At 41.7% G+C, this 18,792-nt stretch overlaps 1 protein-coding gene across 3 annotated transcripts in view; it reads right to left on the bottom strand.

Annotated features, from left to right (window-relative positions):
* Window positions 1–18,792, bottom strand: part of tec (tec protein tyrosine kinase) — a 117,327-nt gene that overhangs the window by 17,244 nt on the left and 81,291 nt on the right. For all 3 annotated transcript variants that reach the window (XM_033028224.1, XM_033028216.1, XM_033028206.1), the window contains 5 exons: window positions 17,200–17,265; window positions 13,487–13,541; window positions 11,727–11,806; window positions 675–802; window positions 250–324 (listed from right to left, as the gene is read on the bottom strand). In XM_033028224.1, the coding sequence (XP_032884115.1) occupies window positions 250–324; window positions 675–802; window positions 11,727–11,806; window positions 13,487–13,541; window positions 17,200–17,265 (404 nt within the window). The remainder of the gene's footprint in view (window positions 1–249; window positions 325–674; window positions 803–11,726; window positions 11,807–13,486; window positions 13,542–17,199; window positions 17,266–18,792) is intronic.

Genomic DNA, 18,792 nt, shown 5'->3' on the forward strand with positions numbered 1-18,792 from the left:
TCTAACTGAGCCGCAAGCTCGTCCACTTTATTCCTTATACTTCATATGGGATTCTACCATCAATTCTATACATTGAATTGGGTTGGATGATTTTCAAATAAACAAGTAAATGCTCAACTGACAGGAAAAAAAAGCAAACATTAGTTATATGAGGTAGGTAGGGGGTTTAAGAAACAGACACAAATCTACAACAGAAGTTGCAAAGTGTTTGGGTTACTGAAGAATTAGGTAATTAGATGGCCATATTACCATAACTAAAGCCAGCAGTTTTAGGTGCAGATCGTCCTTTGCGGCCCACTGGATATCGTAATCTTGTGACCAGACCTAAGATGATATTGCATGATGTTATTCGGCATTAATTCTGCACTTATTTTTCTTCAATGTCTTACAATCAGTTTTGCACCAGGATATATGAAACATGACAGAACACGGCACAGAATTAATCCACCACCGCTTTTTATCATTCACAGCATTAGATCCAACAAAATCAATCTATGTCATGAGACTTCAACATATTTTCTGTAACAGGATCCCCCGAAGATGTCTTGGACATACGTATTATCTTATATTTTATGCCCCTACCAACAATCTCAAAACACTGACTTTTAAACCCATTATATTTTATCTTAAAATAATTTTGTATTTGTTTGGATTTTGCATTTGGGTCACATTACCTGCTGCATTGTGTTGATGATATCCAATTAAATCAGGAATATTATTAAACAGATGTTTTTCTGCCAGATAGTACTGTACATTAGGTTTCTGGTTTAACTTTATATGGTAATGTCGAATAGATCCCTCCCTGAAAAAAAACATAACTGATGGTCAACAATTATTCTTCAACTCTTATTTAACAAATACTGGGGATTATGGCCCCTCATCACCTTTGCTTCTTCCTCTTATCAATTTAAGTATATACAAGTTAGAAAGTATTAATTATTTATTTCATTAAACATATTCATAATTTTGAATACTTTGATCAAATAGTGACCTGTACCATGCAGAAATGGTCTGTTGACTATTCATATAATTCCAGTTAATCACTCCTCCTCAAGGTTGTAATATTCTTTCCAACATCCAGTGCCACGAATGTTTCATAAACACTTCCTTGAGCCTTTTCTCCAATGACCAAAGTTGATCCCACACACGTGTTTAAGCAGTGTTCTTGATTTTTCCTATTACATTCAAAGATACACTGAAACCCTACATCCACCCACTTTAGTATAATTCCATTTAGCAAATATCGCCCGGTCCACCAAGGACTACCGGATTTCCCAGTTGCTAAAGGGCCTGTCCCACTATACGGGTTTATCCAAGAGCTCTCCCGAGTAAAAAAAAAATCAAACTCGTGGTAAGTACGTAGAATGTACGTAGTGGGTAATTTGGAGCTCGGGACGTCTCTTAACGGCTCGTAACGCTAACGGCAGCTACTCGGGAAACGGGGTATGCTCGTGAAGTTTTGTCAGCACTGTGAAAAATGTCCACGAGAGTCCCGAGTACCTACAAATGGCTATTACCGTAATTCTCCGAGTTCGAATCAGGGGAAACTCAGGAGAACTCTTGAATTACCTCGTACAGTGAGACAGGCCCTTAACCATTTTAAATCCCTTTCACACACCAACACTGACCTTTCTGTCCTGGGCATCTGTCAATGCCAGACTGCCACATGCAAACTGGTGGAAAAATCTTGTCTTAACAATTTGCTTAAATATTTCAAAGAAACATCAAAGTGTGTTGATGAACAACTTCATGGAGTTCAGCAAGGCTCTTGTCGAGCCCATGAGAGCAGGCAAATTGGAAGACTGGATACTAAAATGGTTTGGTAATACGAGGCAGAGTGCGATTTCGGGAGTTGTTTTTGTGACTGGAAACCTGCGATTGGTGGTCTACTGGAGGATGTGGGACAGGGTACCAAGATGTTTGTTATATATATTTTGGATGTGAATGCTGGAGAAATGATCAGTCAGTTCAGAGATGACATGAAAATTGGTGGAATCATTGATAGTGAGAAGGTTAATCCTATATTATAGAACACCTGTCTTCTGCCTGTTCTTTTTATTTGATCTTCCTTAAATCACACTTCTGACTGATCTATTAGTTCCCCTTCTTGATAAATTCCTTATCTTACTGACATTTTCTATTTAATACTTTTGGTTATAAATGCTAGTTGCTATTTCTACTTAAGCAAATGCACTCGTTTTTTTTTCTCTGAAGAAAATATTGGGGAGTAGCAAGGAAAGATTGAACAGATCAGGATTCAGATCCATCCATCCATCCACTAAAACTCTGATTTTGTTATCTTCTGGTTTCACGGTCTTTCTATTTGCGCAAAAACGGTTTGCAATAGCCCTATGATTTTTTGCCAGTTCACTCATTGTTCTCCTGTGCTGCGAGTGTGCCAAGTTTCCTTCCGATCGGTTGCGATGCCAGTTGAAGGTGATTGCCAGAGGTTGAAGGTGGTTGCCGGAGGTTGCAGGTGGTTGCCGGAGGTTGCAGGTGGTTGCCGGAGGTTGCAGTTGGTTGCCGGAGGTTGCAGGTAGTGGAAGGTAACCACCTTCAACTAGCATCGCAACCGGCTTCGACTAAAAAATTACTGATTTTTAAAACGGCAACCTATTTTTAGTCGCGGACGGTTTTGGATTTTTTGAAATAATCATATAACCATATAACAATTACAGCACGGAAACAGGCCATCTCGGCCCTACAAGTCCGTGCCGAACAATTATTTTCCCTTAGTCCCACCTGCCTGCACTCATACCATAACCCTCCATTCCCTTCTCATCCATATGCCTATCCAATTTATTTTTAAATGATACCATCGAACCTGCCTCCACCACTTCCACTGGAAGCTCATTCCACACCGCTACCAATCTCTGAGTAAAGAAGTTCCCCCTCATGTTACCACTAAACTTCTGTCCCTTAATTCTGAAGTCATGTCCTCTTGTTTGAATCTTCCCTATTCTCAAAGGGAAAAGCTTGTCCACATCAACTCTGTCTATCCCTCTCATCATTTTAAAGCCCTCTATCAAGTCCCCCCTTAACCTTCTGCGCTCCAGAGAATAAAGACCTAACTTATTCAACTATTCAGGGATAGTTAATCGCCGGAACATAGAAGAAGTGGAAACCACTTTCGATCATTAGGGAGACTGACAAAAACCTCCGGGAACCGCACGGAAACCTTGGGTGGGGCGCAAAGTCTCCAGAGGGTTCCGTTCAGGTTTCCTAAGTGGGAGAGGGGCATTAGATTCTTAGATCAGTGGGATCTGTTTTGGGGGGCCAGCATTATTGCAGGCAGGTTTGCCATTGCTACACGGGTGGTTTTAAACTGAATAAGGGGGGTGGGGTGTCAAATGGGATAGTCGAGGATGGAGTTAAAGGGAAAGAGAGTAAAGGGATAGTTAATGACCCCAGAATTAACAGGAAAGGAAGCTCACAAAGGGATAGGAGAGTATGGCCAAGTGTAATAGGGATCGATGTGAAAGGTGAGATGCGTAAGGAATTAAAAGTATTGTATATGAATACGCGAAGTATAAGAAGTAAAGTAGATGATCTTGAGGCTCAGTTACAGGTTGGTAGATATGACATTGTGGAGATTACTGAGACGTGGCTGCAGGAGGATCGGGCCTGGAACTTAATATTCAGGGTTATACATCTTATAGAAAGGACAGGCAGGTGGGCAGAGGAGGGGGGGTAGCTCTGCTGGTGAGGGATGGCATTCAGTCCCTTGCGAGGGAAGACATAGGGACTGACGAGGTAGAGTCACTGTGGAATGAGTTGAGGAATTGTAAAGGCAAGAAGACACTAATTAATCTTATCTACAGACCCCCAAATAGTAGCCCAAATGTATGGTGTAAGTTGCAGCAGGAGTTAAAACTGGCATGTAACAAAGGTAATGCCACTGTGGTGATGGGGGATTTCAATATGCAGGTAGACTGGGAAAATCAGGTTGGTTCAAGACCCCAAGAAAGAGAGTTTGCAGAATGCCACCAAGATGGATTCTTAGAGCAGCTTGTAATGGAGCCGACCAGAGAAAAGGCAATTCTGGATTTAGTGTTGTCCAATGAACCAGATATGATAAGAGAACTCGAGGGGAAGGAACCGCTTGGAGGTAGTGATCATAATATGATTAGTTTTAATCTGCAATTTGAGAAGGAGAAGGTTAAATCGGAAGTGTCAGTGATGCAGTTGAACAAAGGGGACTATGAAGGCATGAGAGGGGAGCTGGCCAAGGTATACTGGAAAGGGATCCTAGCAGGAATGATGGTGGAACAGCAATGGCAGGAATTTCTGGGCATAATCCGGAAGACACAGGATCATTTCATTCTGTGAGGGATAAGATGATTAAACCACCATTGTGAGGGGCCGAACGGTTGTAGTCACCAACCTTGTGATGGGCTGAGTAACTGGAAACACCAACCTTGTGATTCGAACAAACAGTCAGACCTTCAGAGCTGTTGATAACATTGTCCCATAACAAGATGAGGTAAGGAATGTAGCTGACAACGCAGAAGCTATTCTTTAGGTCAAAGGCAATTAATTAGGTTAGGGCACAGATACTGCGCATGCTTAATAAGTTAAATGAATATTAACTTTACGCCCCTCATGACAAAGAACCTAATTTAAATGTACATGCGATGTATGATGTGGGAGGAGAGGGAATGATTGATGACGCACGGAGGAGAGGGTTGGAAGATTGTGAACCTCGGTACCCTGATTGGAAGGGGTCAGAAGGGGAGGCGTCCGATCAATAAAGACTGTATACTGAATTGTATAAAACAAGACGTTTTTCCTTTGCTCGGTGTGTCTCAACTTGGAGAGGCACCCGATTCTGCAGACTCGCAAATAAAGCATTTCTTGTTTCCACGATTTAGTCTCTGAGTAGTGATTGTGAGCACAAACAATATATCTCACAATTCCAAAAAGGAAGAAAGATTCTAAGGGGAGTAGGAGGCAACCGTGGCTGACAAGAGAAGTTAGGGATTGAATAAAACTAACGAAAAGATGTACAACAGCAAAGAGGAGCCGGAAGACAGAGGATTGGGAAACTTTCATAGGACAACAGAAGGAAACAAAACGGGCAATATGGGCTGAAAAGATGAAGTACGAAGGGAAGCTGGCCAGGAATATAAAGAATGACAGTAAAAGCTTCTTTAGATATGTTAAGAAAAAAAGAGTAGCAAAGTCAAATGTGGTTCCCTTGAAGGCAGACATGGGTGAAATTATTATGGGCAACAAGGAAATAGCAGAAGAGTTGAATAGGTACTTCGGATCTGTCTTCACTAAGGAAGACACAAACAATCTCCCAGATGTACTGGAGGACAGAGGATCTAAGGGGGTAGAGGAACTGAAATAAATTTTCATTAGGCAAGAAATAGTATTGGGTAGGCTAATGGGACTGAAGGAGGATAAATCCCCTGGGCCTGATGGTCTGCATCCCAGGGTCCTCATGGAGGTGGCTCTAGAAATAGTGGACGCATTGGTGATCATTTTCCATTGTTCAATAGATCCAGGATCAGTTCCTGTGGATTGGTGGATAGCTAATGTTATCCCACTTTTCAAAGAGTGAGAGAGAAAACAGGGAATAACAGACCAGCTAGCCTGACTTCAGTGGTGGGAAAGATGCTGGAGTCAATTATTAAAGAGGTAATCTTTATTAAAGAGGTTATCTATTTTGGTGGCAAAAACAGGAAAGCAGGCTATTATCTAAATGGTGGCCGACTAGGAAAAGGGGAGATGCAGTGAGACCTGGGTGTCATGGTACACCAGTCATTGAAAGTGGGCATGCAGGTGCAGCAGGCAGTGAAGAAAGCGAATGGTATGTTAGCTTTCATAGCAAAAGGATTTGAGTATAGGAGCAGGGAGGTTCTACTGCAGTTGTACAGGGTCTTGGTGAGACCACACCTGGAGTATTGCGTACAGTTTTGGTCTCCAAATCTGAGGAAGGACATTATTGCCATAGAGGGAGTGCAGAGAAGGTTCACCAGACTGATTCCTGGGATGTCAGGACTGTCTTATGAAGAAAGACTGGATAGACTTGGTTTATACTCTCTAGAATTTAGGAGATTGAGAGGGGATCTTATAGAAACTTACAAAATTCTTAAGGGGTTGGACAGGCTAGATGCAGGAAGATTGCTCCCGATGTTGGGGAAGTCCAGGACAAGGGGTCACAGCTTAAGGATAAGGGGGAAATCCTTTAAAACCGAGATGAGAAGAACCTTTTTCACACAGAGAGTGGTGAATCTCTGGAACTCCCTGCCACAGAGGGTAGTCGAGGCCAGTTCATTGGCTATATTTAAGAGGGAGTTAGATGTGGCCCTTGTGGCTAAGGGGATCAGAGGGTATGGAGAGAAGGCAGGTACGGGATACTGAGTTGGATGATCAGCCATGATCATATTGAATGGCGGTGCAGGCTCGAAGGGCCGAATGGCCTACTCCTGCACCTAATTTCTATGTTTCTATGTAATAATGGGGCATTTGGATAGCAGTAAAATGATTAGTCCAAGTCAACATGGATTTATGAAAGGGAAATCATGTTTGACTAAACTTCTGGAATTTTTTGAGGATGTGACAAATAAAATGGATGAAGGGGTGCCAGTGGATGTAGTGTATCTAGACTTTCAGAAAGCCTTTGATAAGGTCCTGCAAGGGAGACCGGTGATTAAAATTAGAGCACATGGTATTGGGGGTAGGGTGTTGACATGGATAGAAAATTGATTGGCAGACCGGAAGTAAAGAGTAGGAGTGAACGGGTCCTTTTCAGAATGGCAGGCAGTGGCGAGTGGAGTGCCACAAGGCTCGGTGTTGGGGCCGCAACTGTTTACCATATATATTAATGATACGGAAGAGGGAATTAGGAGCAACACTAGAAAGTTTGCGGATGACACAAAGCTGCGTGGCAGTGTGAACTGTGAAGAGGATGTTAGGAGGTTGCAGGGTGACCTGGACAAGTTGAGTGAGTGGGCAGATGCATGTCAGATGCAGTAAATTATAGATAAATGTGAGGTTATCCACTTTGGTGGCAAAAACAAGGGGGCAGATTATTATCTCAATGGGGTTAAGTTAGGTAAGGGGGAGGTGCAGCGAGACCTGGACGTCCTTGTACATCGGTCACTGAAAGTTGGCGTGCAGGCAGTGAATGGTATGTTGGCCTTCATAACAAGAGGATTGCAGTATAGCAGTAATGAGGTCCTTCTGCAGTTGTATAGGGCTCTGGTGAGACCACATCTGGAGTATTGGGTACAGTTTTCGTCTCCTAATTTGAGGAAGGACATCTTTGTGATTGAGGCAGTGCAGCGTAGGTTCACGAGATTGATTCCTGGGATGGCGGGACTGTCATATGAGGAAAGATTGAAAAGACTAGGCTTGTATTCACTGGAGTTTAGAAGGATGAGGGGTGATCTTATAGAAACATATAAAATTATAAAAGGACTGGACAAGCTAGATGCAGGAAAAATTTTCCCAATGTTGGGCGAGTCCAGAACCAGGGGTCACAGTCTTAGAATAAAGGGGAGGCCATTTCAGACTGAGGTGAGAAAAAACTTTTTCACCCAGAGAGTTGTGAATTTATGGAATTCCCTGCCACAGAGGGCAGTGGAGGACAAGTCACTGGATGGATTTAAGAGAGAATTAGATAGAGCTCTAGGGGCTAGTGGAGTCAAGGGACATGGGGAGAAGGCAGGCACGGGTTATCGATACGGGACGATCAGCCATGATCACAATGAATGGCGGTGCTGGCTCGAAGGGCCAAATGGCCTCCTACTGCACCTATTTTCTATGTTTCTATGTCACCTTGCTCTTCTTGGGCACCGGTATTATTGATGCCCTTTTAAAGCAGGAGGGAACCTCAGACCTCAGAAGTGAGAGGTTGAAAATGTCCGTAAAAACTCCAGCCAGTTGGTCCGCACAGCTTTTTAAAACACGCCTGCGTATACCATCAGGTCCAGGTACTCTCCGAGGGTTCACCCCTCTGAAGGATCTTCTGACGTCAGCCTCTGTGACTGTGACCGAAATACCAGCACGGCGAATGAGGGCTCGGGAAGGAACATTAGTGTTCTCCCTATCAAAACGTGCGTAAAACGCATTGAGCTCATCAGAGAGTGATGCTACGCTGACATGTGAGCTGCCTCCTGATTTCGCCTTGTAGGATGTGATTGCATTCAAACCCCGCCACAGCTGCCGAACATCTGTCTCATCCTCCAGCTTGGAGCAGAAGTCCCTTTTGGCCTTTTTGATGGCCAAAAGTTGTATCTGGACTTCTTGTAGACCTCTGTATCTCCAGACCTGAATGACCGGGATCTGGTCTTCAGAAGAATGCGAATCTCATGGTTTATCCAAGGCTTCTGGTTAGGAAACACTCAGAAGGTTTTTGTTGGGATGCAGTCCTCCACACATTTCTTTATGAAGTCTGTGACGACTGTGGCGTATTCGTTCAGGTCCGTTGCCAAGTCCCTGAACATTGCCCAGTCTACAGACTCCAAACAGTTAGGGAGCGATTTCTTAAGGTTGGCTTTGTTGGTCCCCGGCTACGGTGGTAAACGCCTCGGGGTAAGCCGTCTGTTGCTTGTTGACCACGACGTGCTGCTCCTCCAGTGCCAGACGGACGTCTGCCTGGGGTGGGACATAGACCGTGGTCAGGATGATGGAGAATTCCCTCGGTAGGTAGAAGATATGACACTTCACTGCCAGATGTTCGAGGTGCGGAGAGCAGGAGTTGCATAGGACTGCCACGTCTGAGCACCACGCAGAGTTGACCATGAGGCAGACGCCCCCTCCTCTCCCTTTCCCAGATGCCAGTGTACGGTCCATACGGTGGATGGAGAACCCTTCAGGCTGGACCGCTGAGTCTGGGGTGCTGGGGGTGAGCCATGTCTCTGTGAAACAGAACACAGAGCATTCCCTCAGCTCCCTTTGGTAAAGCAGCCTTGACCTTAAGTTTGTTTTCTAGTGACTGCACGTTGGCCAGTAGGATGGTAGGGAGAGGGAGCCGAAATCCCCTACACTTCAGTCTTACTTGTAGTTCTGCTCGATTACCACATTTCCGTACTCCATGAAGCCCTCCTCGGTGTTTACAGGTACAGTACTTACGGGTCTCCGTGAGGTCGGGGATTCCCCTGAGATGGGGAATTCCCATACAGTCGGCACCTCTAGCTCCTTTGCTGCTGGGAGATCTTGCCCGACGGCCTCGATTCCGGACTCCATTAGGGCCTCCCCGGTGTTTACAGGTACAGTACAGGAAGGATTCCCTTCCGTTCGGTGATTCCCTTACCGTCGCTATCTACGAGAGTTCGCAGTAGCGCTAATGTATTTAAATGTGTTAGCAGCTTGCTACTTACAACGTTGGTTTCTGCAGATTCTTTGATACAGATGAACTCAGAAATACTATATTTGAAGATTTTCTGTTGTGCCGCTGGCAAAATGTCGCTGCAGGTAGGCGCCATGTTAGGAAAACTCGCTGCATATTAGGAGAACCAATAAGGTAAGGACAATACACAATGAATGATAGGGTTCAAGGGAGTATTGAGGAACAGAAGAACCTCGGTATACAAGTTCCAGGTTCCATGACAATGCCAGTACTTATGTTCCACCAGACTTAATTGAGGACATCAATCTCAATGTATTCTTTTATTCCAGTTCAATTATATTCTTTCCAAACTTTCCCTAAAATGTATCAATGCAATTTCTTTGAACTAGCTGAATCAAGTTTCTAAATAGACAGAGGCATCAGTGCACTTTATCGTCAAGTGATCAACCCATGAAACTGGCTGAAATCTCACATTAGGTTTAATGCCCTGATCGGGATCATGGATGAAATACTAACAGAAATCTTGCATTTCACTCTGCTTAACATAGCTCATGATCCCAATGATTGGGGTGGGAGATTGCAACCTTCACGTGGTCCGCCCTGTTTCAACGAATGCAATCAACCTGGCGTGCACAATCATATAAGATCAAATAGAACAAGTTGTCCTACAATTTTAGGCTGTGCACGCCATGAGCAAGAAGAAGAGATCCCAATGATTGCAACGCTTTCCTCGGTACCTCTCATCACATGCCTCATATGCCCATAGAATGTTTTCTCTATTTCCTAATGCTAATTTATTCACTATCATTCTCCTTACTTCTGGACACCTTATTCATCCTGCATGCAGAATGGCCTCCTCCTGCACCTATTTTCTATGTTTCTATGTTTCTAATTAATTCTAGAAGTGCAGTTAAAATCAAAACTCAGCTTCCCAACAGTTCTATTTTCAAAATCTTCAACATCAGTTAAAATATATTTAAAAAATTCAAACTTGCTCTGCTACTGAAACAAAAGATTAACAGGAGATGCAACTTGTCCATTTTTTTCTTAATTAAGTCAAGAATATCTTTAAATATCTGCATTAGCCAACTTCATATAATCCTCTGTAGAAAAATATTAAATCTTGGATACGAATATTTGCTGAAATCTGCGAGTATATGAAAATATCATAGATATTGCACAATATCAATATGGAGTACTTTTACCAATCAACATTGCTAAAGATTTAGCCATCAGAGGTATAACTAAAGAACACAAGAAATAGATGGAGTATGCTTGGCAGCCCCTTGAGTTCCGACCACCTTCTAATAAGATTGAGGAATATTGAAATTGACACGATCATTGGCCTCAACTCAAGGGTCCTCAACCCCAACTGCCAAAGATTCACCACCATCTGACATGAGAATCCCAGAATTAGTAACTCAAGCTATCCTCAAAGTTTCTTTTTGATGTAGCAAAGTAATGCAAATAATTGAAAATTTTGTTTTTCCAGTAATTTTATGCTTCCAAGCCAGCGCCCAACCAAGGTAACTATTTGCACGCTAGCTGCAAAAGCAGATCTACAATCACATATTACAATTGCCCAACACTAAATCTCTACACTGTCAATGGCTCGATTGAAATCATGTGTTGTCTTTCCGATGACTGGATAGCATGCAACAAAAGCTTTTCACTGCACCTCAGTACAAGTGACAATAAACTAAACTAAACAGAACTGAATTTCAGATATGACATTTTCCAAGCCTTTGATCACCTTCTGGCCATCTCTTCCTCCGTCTCATTTTGCTCCTTGAAACACTTGGGGCTGCTTACATTGCAGGAAAAATGTAAATTAAATGTTTCTGTTGTATCATCTGCAGAAAATTTGTGGACACACATTAGCTCAATGATACAAGCAGAGCCATAAACATCACTTTTGGAAAGGATACAAAGTGCTGGAGTAACTCAGCAAGTCAGGCTGCTCGACCTGCTGAGTTACTCCAGCACTTTGTGTCTTTTTGTGAATCAACCAGCATCCCCAGTTCTTTGTTTCTACCATTTTGGGAGATATTCATTGTATTAGATCATATGGTTTTCTTCTAAACTCTGAATCACAAATGAATGCAAATCAAACGTACTGCACAAATCATGCATTCAATTCTCAATAGCGCAAGCTGTTTACTTCTGTAATTTTCCAGGAGTAAAATAATGGAAGCATGATAGAATTAAGCTACCTCCTTCAATTCTATAATAGCATCTCTCATTTTAGGTTTGTATGGATGAAAAAATGTATATAGCAGAATTTAATCAGATAACCCCAAATCCTGGGTGGAGAATCAAACCCGTCTGGCTGGCCAATGCCATCTGTAGGCCTTCCGACAGCCAGTCCATGCCCATCTGGTGAAGAGGGAAAAGGATTATTGAAGTAGAAGCAGTATATGCTCACCCTCCAAATTTAGTGTAAAGAGACACAGTATACATCCCTGGTTGGCTGGAATCTCTCACCAAAAATCCTCCCTCTTTGTCCTGTAAAATAAATAAATATTTAAACCTTCGCAAAGTAATTTCCTGTCAAAGTAACTGGAACAAAATATAAAAATCAGTAATTGATTTTCCCTCAGATTCCTTCATATTAATACATTTTTTAATGAATAAACTGATATTTTAGAGGTACTTTTCTTTTATATTGTGGGTTTGGGATGGCATACCCACTATCAGAAAGTTATGGGCTCGATTTCTTTCATAAATCACATATCCCAGCATTTCAATAAAGTACTTCTAATTAGAGATTCCATATTTCAATTGAGATGTTGAACTGACACTGCCAATCTTCTGAGTTTGGCATAAAAGACCACACCATTATTAACAGCCGAGAGATAACTTGTTTTAATAAAAGCATAAAATTATGGAAATGTACATTATGTCAGGCAATATCTCTTGAGAGAAACAAAGTTAATGTTTCCTGTCCCTTGCCTCCTGACCAACATTTAACTGTCAATGAACACCAGGAAAACAGATCTTATTGCGGCAAAACTTTTATTGTATGCTTTACATTACAATGCTAATTACACTTCGAAAGTTCTTCACCGACTGAAAAGTCACTGAGAACTTAGATTGCAAGTGTTCTATTCTAGGATATTTTGAGAGAAAATTCAAAACATTTGAAAAGATCACCTAAACAATAAAAGCAATGCTACAGAATGACAAAAACGTCATTTTAAAAGCCATCTGGCACTCATATGAAGAATTCACCAACTGAGCAACTGAGGCCTTGTTTGCTGATGAAACTTAAAGATGCACTGAAAATTTAAAGGTGCACATTACTAAGTGATGAGATTTATACACATCACACTCAGAAATGGGTGATCTTATATCCAGACCTTTTCTGGATTTGCCAAGGTAAACCGTGTTTCAGTTGAGACCATGGTCGCAACTCCTTGGTTCACATCCCTTCCCACCCAAACCATCTCTTCCCAAAGCACTTTCCCTGCAACCGCAGGAGATGTATCACCTGTCTCTGCGCCTCCTCCTTCACATCTACCCAGCGACTCCAGCAGCCCTTACATGTGAGACAGAGATTCACATGTACCTTCTCTAACCTCATCTGCGGCGTTCTGTGCTCCCGATATGGCCTGCATATAGCTTACACTAGGTGACCCTACCTTGGCACTGTATCAATAAATGACTTTCTAATGTTTTATTGTGAAGACGTTCGGCCTACGATCAATCAAACGAGAGATGGAATAAGGGTTATCAGAAGCATGCAGATGCTGGCAATTGATGCTGCTCTTTTCAAACCAAAGGAAATTACAATTCATCCACATGTGCAGTGATTATGAAATGGATCAATTCAAATAATTCAAGATGACCTTAATGAAATTTTGCCTAAGGTTTTTCAAACAAGAACATCCCAAATTGTAATTGAACTTGTGTTGCATGTAGCTCTATGACTTAACACAATTAATTTCAATAAAGTATAGAGCATTTTATAAATGCAACAGACTTAGTTATAGCACTGAAATTATTGTTAACTACATGCAGTTGACTCTTTGCTCAAGATATTGTTAAGCATAAATATTAAAACATAGCCTCATATGTTGTGCGCTTTCTGTGTTGGTGTTATCAATAATCTAGTTTATCCAACTTTTCCATTTATTTGAATACTACATTAATGTGTAACTTCTTTGTAAATAATGTCACCATTACCTCAGATCTCAGTAAACACTCTGCTTTACTTCTATTAACATTTTTGCAATACCACCTAAACAAACAAAAACAAATCAGAGAATTGCATAGTTTTCAGTAAATTACATCCACAGCATTATGTTTAAGAAGGAACTGCAGATGCTGGAAAAATCGAAGGTAAACAAAAATGCTGGAGAAACTCAGCGGGTGAAGCAGCATCTATGGAGAGAAGGAATAGGTGACATTTCGGATCGAGACCCTTCTTCAGATTCCTTCTCTCCATAGATGCTGCCTCACCCGCTGAGTTTCTCCAGCATTTTTTGTCTACCTCCACAGCATTTTAGGTAAGCAGTTATTTATGTCATTGCAGCCTATGGAAACCAACTGTATGATCATTTGCCGTATGGTTTTAGAATACCCCAAGGATGGATTAAATAATAGCAAATTCTTACAATGCTTCTCAAAACAAAATGGTGCTGGTGCGTCAAAATCTCCACGTGTTTTAGATTGTCTGATGGAATTGAAAGATTGCTCTTAGGACTTCCTCTCAGGGTAAAAAGTTGGGCAAGTGGCTGTATTGTCAGGCCGGGTGCACTCTGGGACCAGTGACCATAATTAGATTAGATTTACAATCATCCTACCACAACCAGAGAGCAGTGCTGAACTACTATCTACCTCTTTAGTGACCTTCGGACTATTCTCGATCGGACTTTGCTGCCTTTACCTTGCATTAAATGTTATTCCCTTATCAGTGTATACACTGTAAATGGCTCGATTTTTAATCATGTATTGTCTATCTGCTGACTGGTTAGTACGCAACAAAAGCTTTACACTGTGCCTTGTTACAAGTGACAATAAACTAAACTGAACAGATAAACTAAACTGAAATAGTTATGGAGAAAGGTAGGACTGGTGCAAAGTCCAGGTCCTAAATTGGGGCAAGGCCAATTTTGAAGGCACAGGCAGAAACCTGCAGAGGTCAATTGCGTGAGACTGTTTGCAGGTCAAGGGAGGCTTTTAAAAATGCGATAGCAGGAGATCAGAGACATCATGTTCACGTTAGGGTGAAGGGCAAGGCCGACTGATTTTAGGAACCTGCACTTAAAGCATATCAAGTTGGATAAATCCCCAGTGCCCCAGGGCCCAACAAATTGCATCCACAGGTCTTGTGGAAACTTAGGGAAGAGTTGTGGAGCCCTTTGCTAAGATATTTTATGATTTTTATAAAAACATGATTTTTAGCTACATCTGAAGTTCCTCAAGACGGGAGGCTGGCTAATATTGTACTGTTATTTTCAAAGGTCTTCAAGGACAAGCCAGGAACCACAGGCTACTGAGCTTGATATCAGTGGTGGGTAAGTTACTGGAGCGGATTAAGGGGGACAGCATCTACCAGCATTTGGATAGACAAGGACTGATTAAGGATAGGCAGCACAGTTTTGAACTTTGGAAACCATGTCTCACAAATCTATTCTGGCTATTTTGAACCAATCAAGGGGACTGATGAGGTCAAGGCAGTAAATGTTGTCTGCATAGACTACAGCAAGGTATTTGATAATGTTCTGCATGGTGGGCTAGTCTGGAAGGTTAGATTGCAGAGAGATAGATTTTGCTCTCAGGGTTAAAGGAATCAAGGGATATGGGGAAAAAGCACGTGCGGGGGGCACTGATTTTAGATGATCACCCATGATCATATTGAATGGCGGTGCTGGCTCGAAGGGCCGAATGGCCTCCTCATGCACCTATTTTTCTATGTTTCTATGATCCAGGAAGAGCGACTAATTAGAAACATAATTGGCTATATGGCAAAAGGCAGAGGGCAGTGGTGGAAGGTTTTCTTTTTCTGACTGGAGGCCTGTGACTAGTGGTGTAGATAGATAGATAGATAGATAGATCCTTTATTGTCTCAAGGATGGGTACTGGGCTCATTGTTGTTTGTCATTTATATAAGTTGGATTGGAATATACATCCTGAGGTTCAAAGGTATCAAAGGTATTTTATTAGTCACATTCACCCAGGTGTAGTGAAGTGAAATGCTTTTTGCCATTTTGCAGCACACAAAAAATACAGACATAACACCAATGAGAGTCTTATCCCCCCACAATGGCTCCCACCATGAGGGAAGGCACAAAGTCCAGTCCCCAGGTTGGTAAGTTTGCAGATGATGCTGAAGTAGGTGGTTTCATACACATTGAAGAAGGTCGTCAAAGATTACATCAGGATCTAGAGCAACCAGGTAAGTAGGTTGAAGATTGACAAATGGTGTCTAATTCAGATAAGTCTAAGGTGCTACGTTTTGGGAAGACAAACTAAGGTAGGACTTTCATAGTGAAGAATAGGGCCCAGGGGAATGTTAGGGAACAGCAGGATCTAGGACTGCAAATGCATACTTCAGTGAAAGTGTCCGTGAAGGACCAGAGGTGAATACACATTATTTTTCACAGGTAAGATGAGTAAAAAATTAGAGGGCGTGCGTTTAAGCTGTGGGGGGAACAATTTCAAAGGGAATTGAGGGGCAACACCTCCACACAGAGAATGTGCAGATATTGAATGAACTGCCAGATAAAGTTTAAGGCGGGTGCAGTAACAGCATTTAAAAGACATTTGGACAGGTACATGGATAGTAAAGTTTTAGAGGGTTATGGGCCAAAATTGGGCAAATGGGACTAGATTAGATGGGTATCATGGTCAGCGTAGATGAGTTGGGCCTTAGGCCTGTTACTGTGCTGCATGTCTGACTCTGGTAGTTGATTTTCATGTATTTTCTCTGTAAGGGAATATGTGTAGCACTGTTATTGAGAAAGGAAACAGGAATTGGGGAACTAAAAAATGCAACAATCCATTTCCCATGAAGTGGTGACCAGGTACATAGAAAATGACGAAGGAGTGTCAGCATGCTCTATCTGAAGGAAGTCACATGTAGAAAATGTAATGAATGGAGTGGGTAATAGGGATATCATTAAATGGAGTAAACCTGAAATTCAAAGGTACAGGATACGAGCACAACTACTACAGCTGCTGCCTTAGAATGTCTGGAATCAACCCTATCCTCAGTGTAGTCTGTGTGTCATTTGCACTTTCTCTCTGTGAGAAATGCAAAATGTATCAACAGTTTGGGTTTTATCCAGGAGCTCTGTTTTCCTATTACATCCCAAAGGCACGCAGGTTGGTAAGCTAACTGTATTATAAATTGACCCCAGTCTATATACAAGTTGTAGAATCTAGAAAAGTTGATGAGAATGTAGGGAGAATAAAACGATAGGAATATATACATAATAGGATTAATGTATATGATTGACCGATGGCCAGCATGGAATTAGTGGGCCTCGCTCGGATGGAGATATTTGCACTGAAACAGGTCTCAGTGAGGATGCCCTGGTAGACACTGTATATTTCTTGCCAAGGTTCAGTTGGAGCACTGGTGTCTACACATCATCCTGAAATTTGGACCATTCACCCAACGTATCTTGTTCTTAGACACAAAATGCTGGAGTAACTCAGCGGGACAGGCAGCATCTCTGGAGAGAAGGAATGGGTGACGTTTCAGGTCAAGACCCTTCTTCAGGCTGATGATCTTATTCTGCTCTTTGTACAGTCTCCACTGTTTCCTTGTCATCATATATTACAAGCCCAAGGCCTGGTAATTTCACCCCACATATCCCGAGTCAAATCTTACAATAATTTAACATAAAGCATTAAAATTCTACATGACTGTAGAAGACTGCAGGACTTACTCATATTTTTCCAAATTGCTGGATTTCTTCTCAGTTACATAGTTGCTTGGAATGTAGCCCTCAAATCTATTAAGGAAAAAATATATGCAATGATTCTAATGATACATGTACCATTACTATTTACTTATACTGCAGTTTTCTGCTTTATACTACCAGTCTGAAATTGTAAACTGCAGAATTCTAAAATTGTACATTCTTCAAATGCCTTCCTTTTTTAATGTTAGTTGCGTATGGATAGTACTGTCCACGTTCTTATAAAATTAAAGACATTCGATGCAAAATGTATCAACTGTTGATTTCAACTGACTGTGTGAATAAACCCAAGATTTTATAATTGGTCTTTTTGACTTAGTGTCCTCATTATACTCTTTTATATCGCTAACCCAAGATTAAATGTTGTGATTTCAACTTGATTCCATGTGAATACAGTACCATAATTAGTTCATACTAGAAATAGCCAGGGCTATGACAGAAATATTTCAAATGTCATTAGAAACGGGAATAGTCCCCGAGGATTGGCGTACTGCGCATGTTGTTCCATTGTTTAAAAAGGGTTCTAAGAGTAAACCTAGCAATTATAGACCTGTTAGTTTGACTTCAGTGGTGGGCAAATTAATGGAAAAGATACTTAGAGATAATATATATAAGCATCTGGATAAACAGGGTCTGATTAGGAACAGTCAACATGGATTTGTGCCTGGAAGGTCATGTTTGACTAATCTTCTTGAATTTTTTGAAGAGGTTACTAGGGAAATTGACGAGGGTAAAGCAGTGGATGTTGTCTAAATGGACTTTAGTAAGGCCTTTGACAAGGTTCCTTATGGAAGGTTGGTTAAGAAGGTTAAACTGTTGGGTATAAATGCAGGAATAGCAAGATGGATTCAGCAGTGGCTGAATGGAAGAAGCCAGAGGGTAATGGTGGATGGCTGTTTGTCAGGTTGGAGGCAGGTGACTAGTGGGGTGCCTCAGGGATCTGTGTTGGGTCCTTTGTTGTTTGTCATGTACATCAATGATCTGGATGAAGGGGTGGTAAATTGGATTAGTAAGTATGCAGATGATACCAAGATAGGGGGTGTTGTGGATAACGAAGAGGATTTCCAAAGTCTACAGAGTGATTTAGGCCATTTGGAAAAATGGGCTGAAAGATGGCAGATGGAGTTTAATGCTGATAAATGTGAGGTGTTACACCTTGGCAGGACAAATCAAAATAGGACGTACATGATAAATGGTAGGGAATTGAAGAATACAGTTGAACAGAGGGATCTGGGAATAACCGTGCATAGTTCCTTGAAGGTGGAATCTCATATAGATAGGGTGGTAAAGAAAGCTTTTGGTATGCTAGCCTTTATAAATCAGAGCATTGAGTATAGAAGCTGGGATGTAATGTTAAAATTGTACAAGGCATTGGTGAGACCAAATCTGGAGTATGGTGTACAATTTTGGTCGCCCAATTATAGGAAGGATGTCAACAAAATAGAGAGAGTACAGAGGAGATTTACTAGAATGTTGCCTGGGTTTCAACAACTAAGTTACAGAGATAGGTTGAATAAGTTAGGTCTTTATTCTCTGGAGCGCAGAAGGTTAAGGGGGGAC

Source organism: Amblyraja radiata, chromosome 1 (genome assembly GCF_010909765.2).
Source record: "Amblyraja radiata isolate CabotCenter1 chromosome 1, sAmbRad1.1.pri, whole genome shotgun sequence".
Classification (NCBI taxonomy): domain Eukaryota; kingdom Metazoa; phylum Chordata; class Chondrichthyes; order Rajiformes; family Rajidae; genus Amblyraja; species Amblyraja radiata.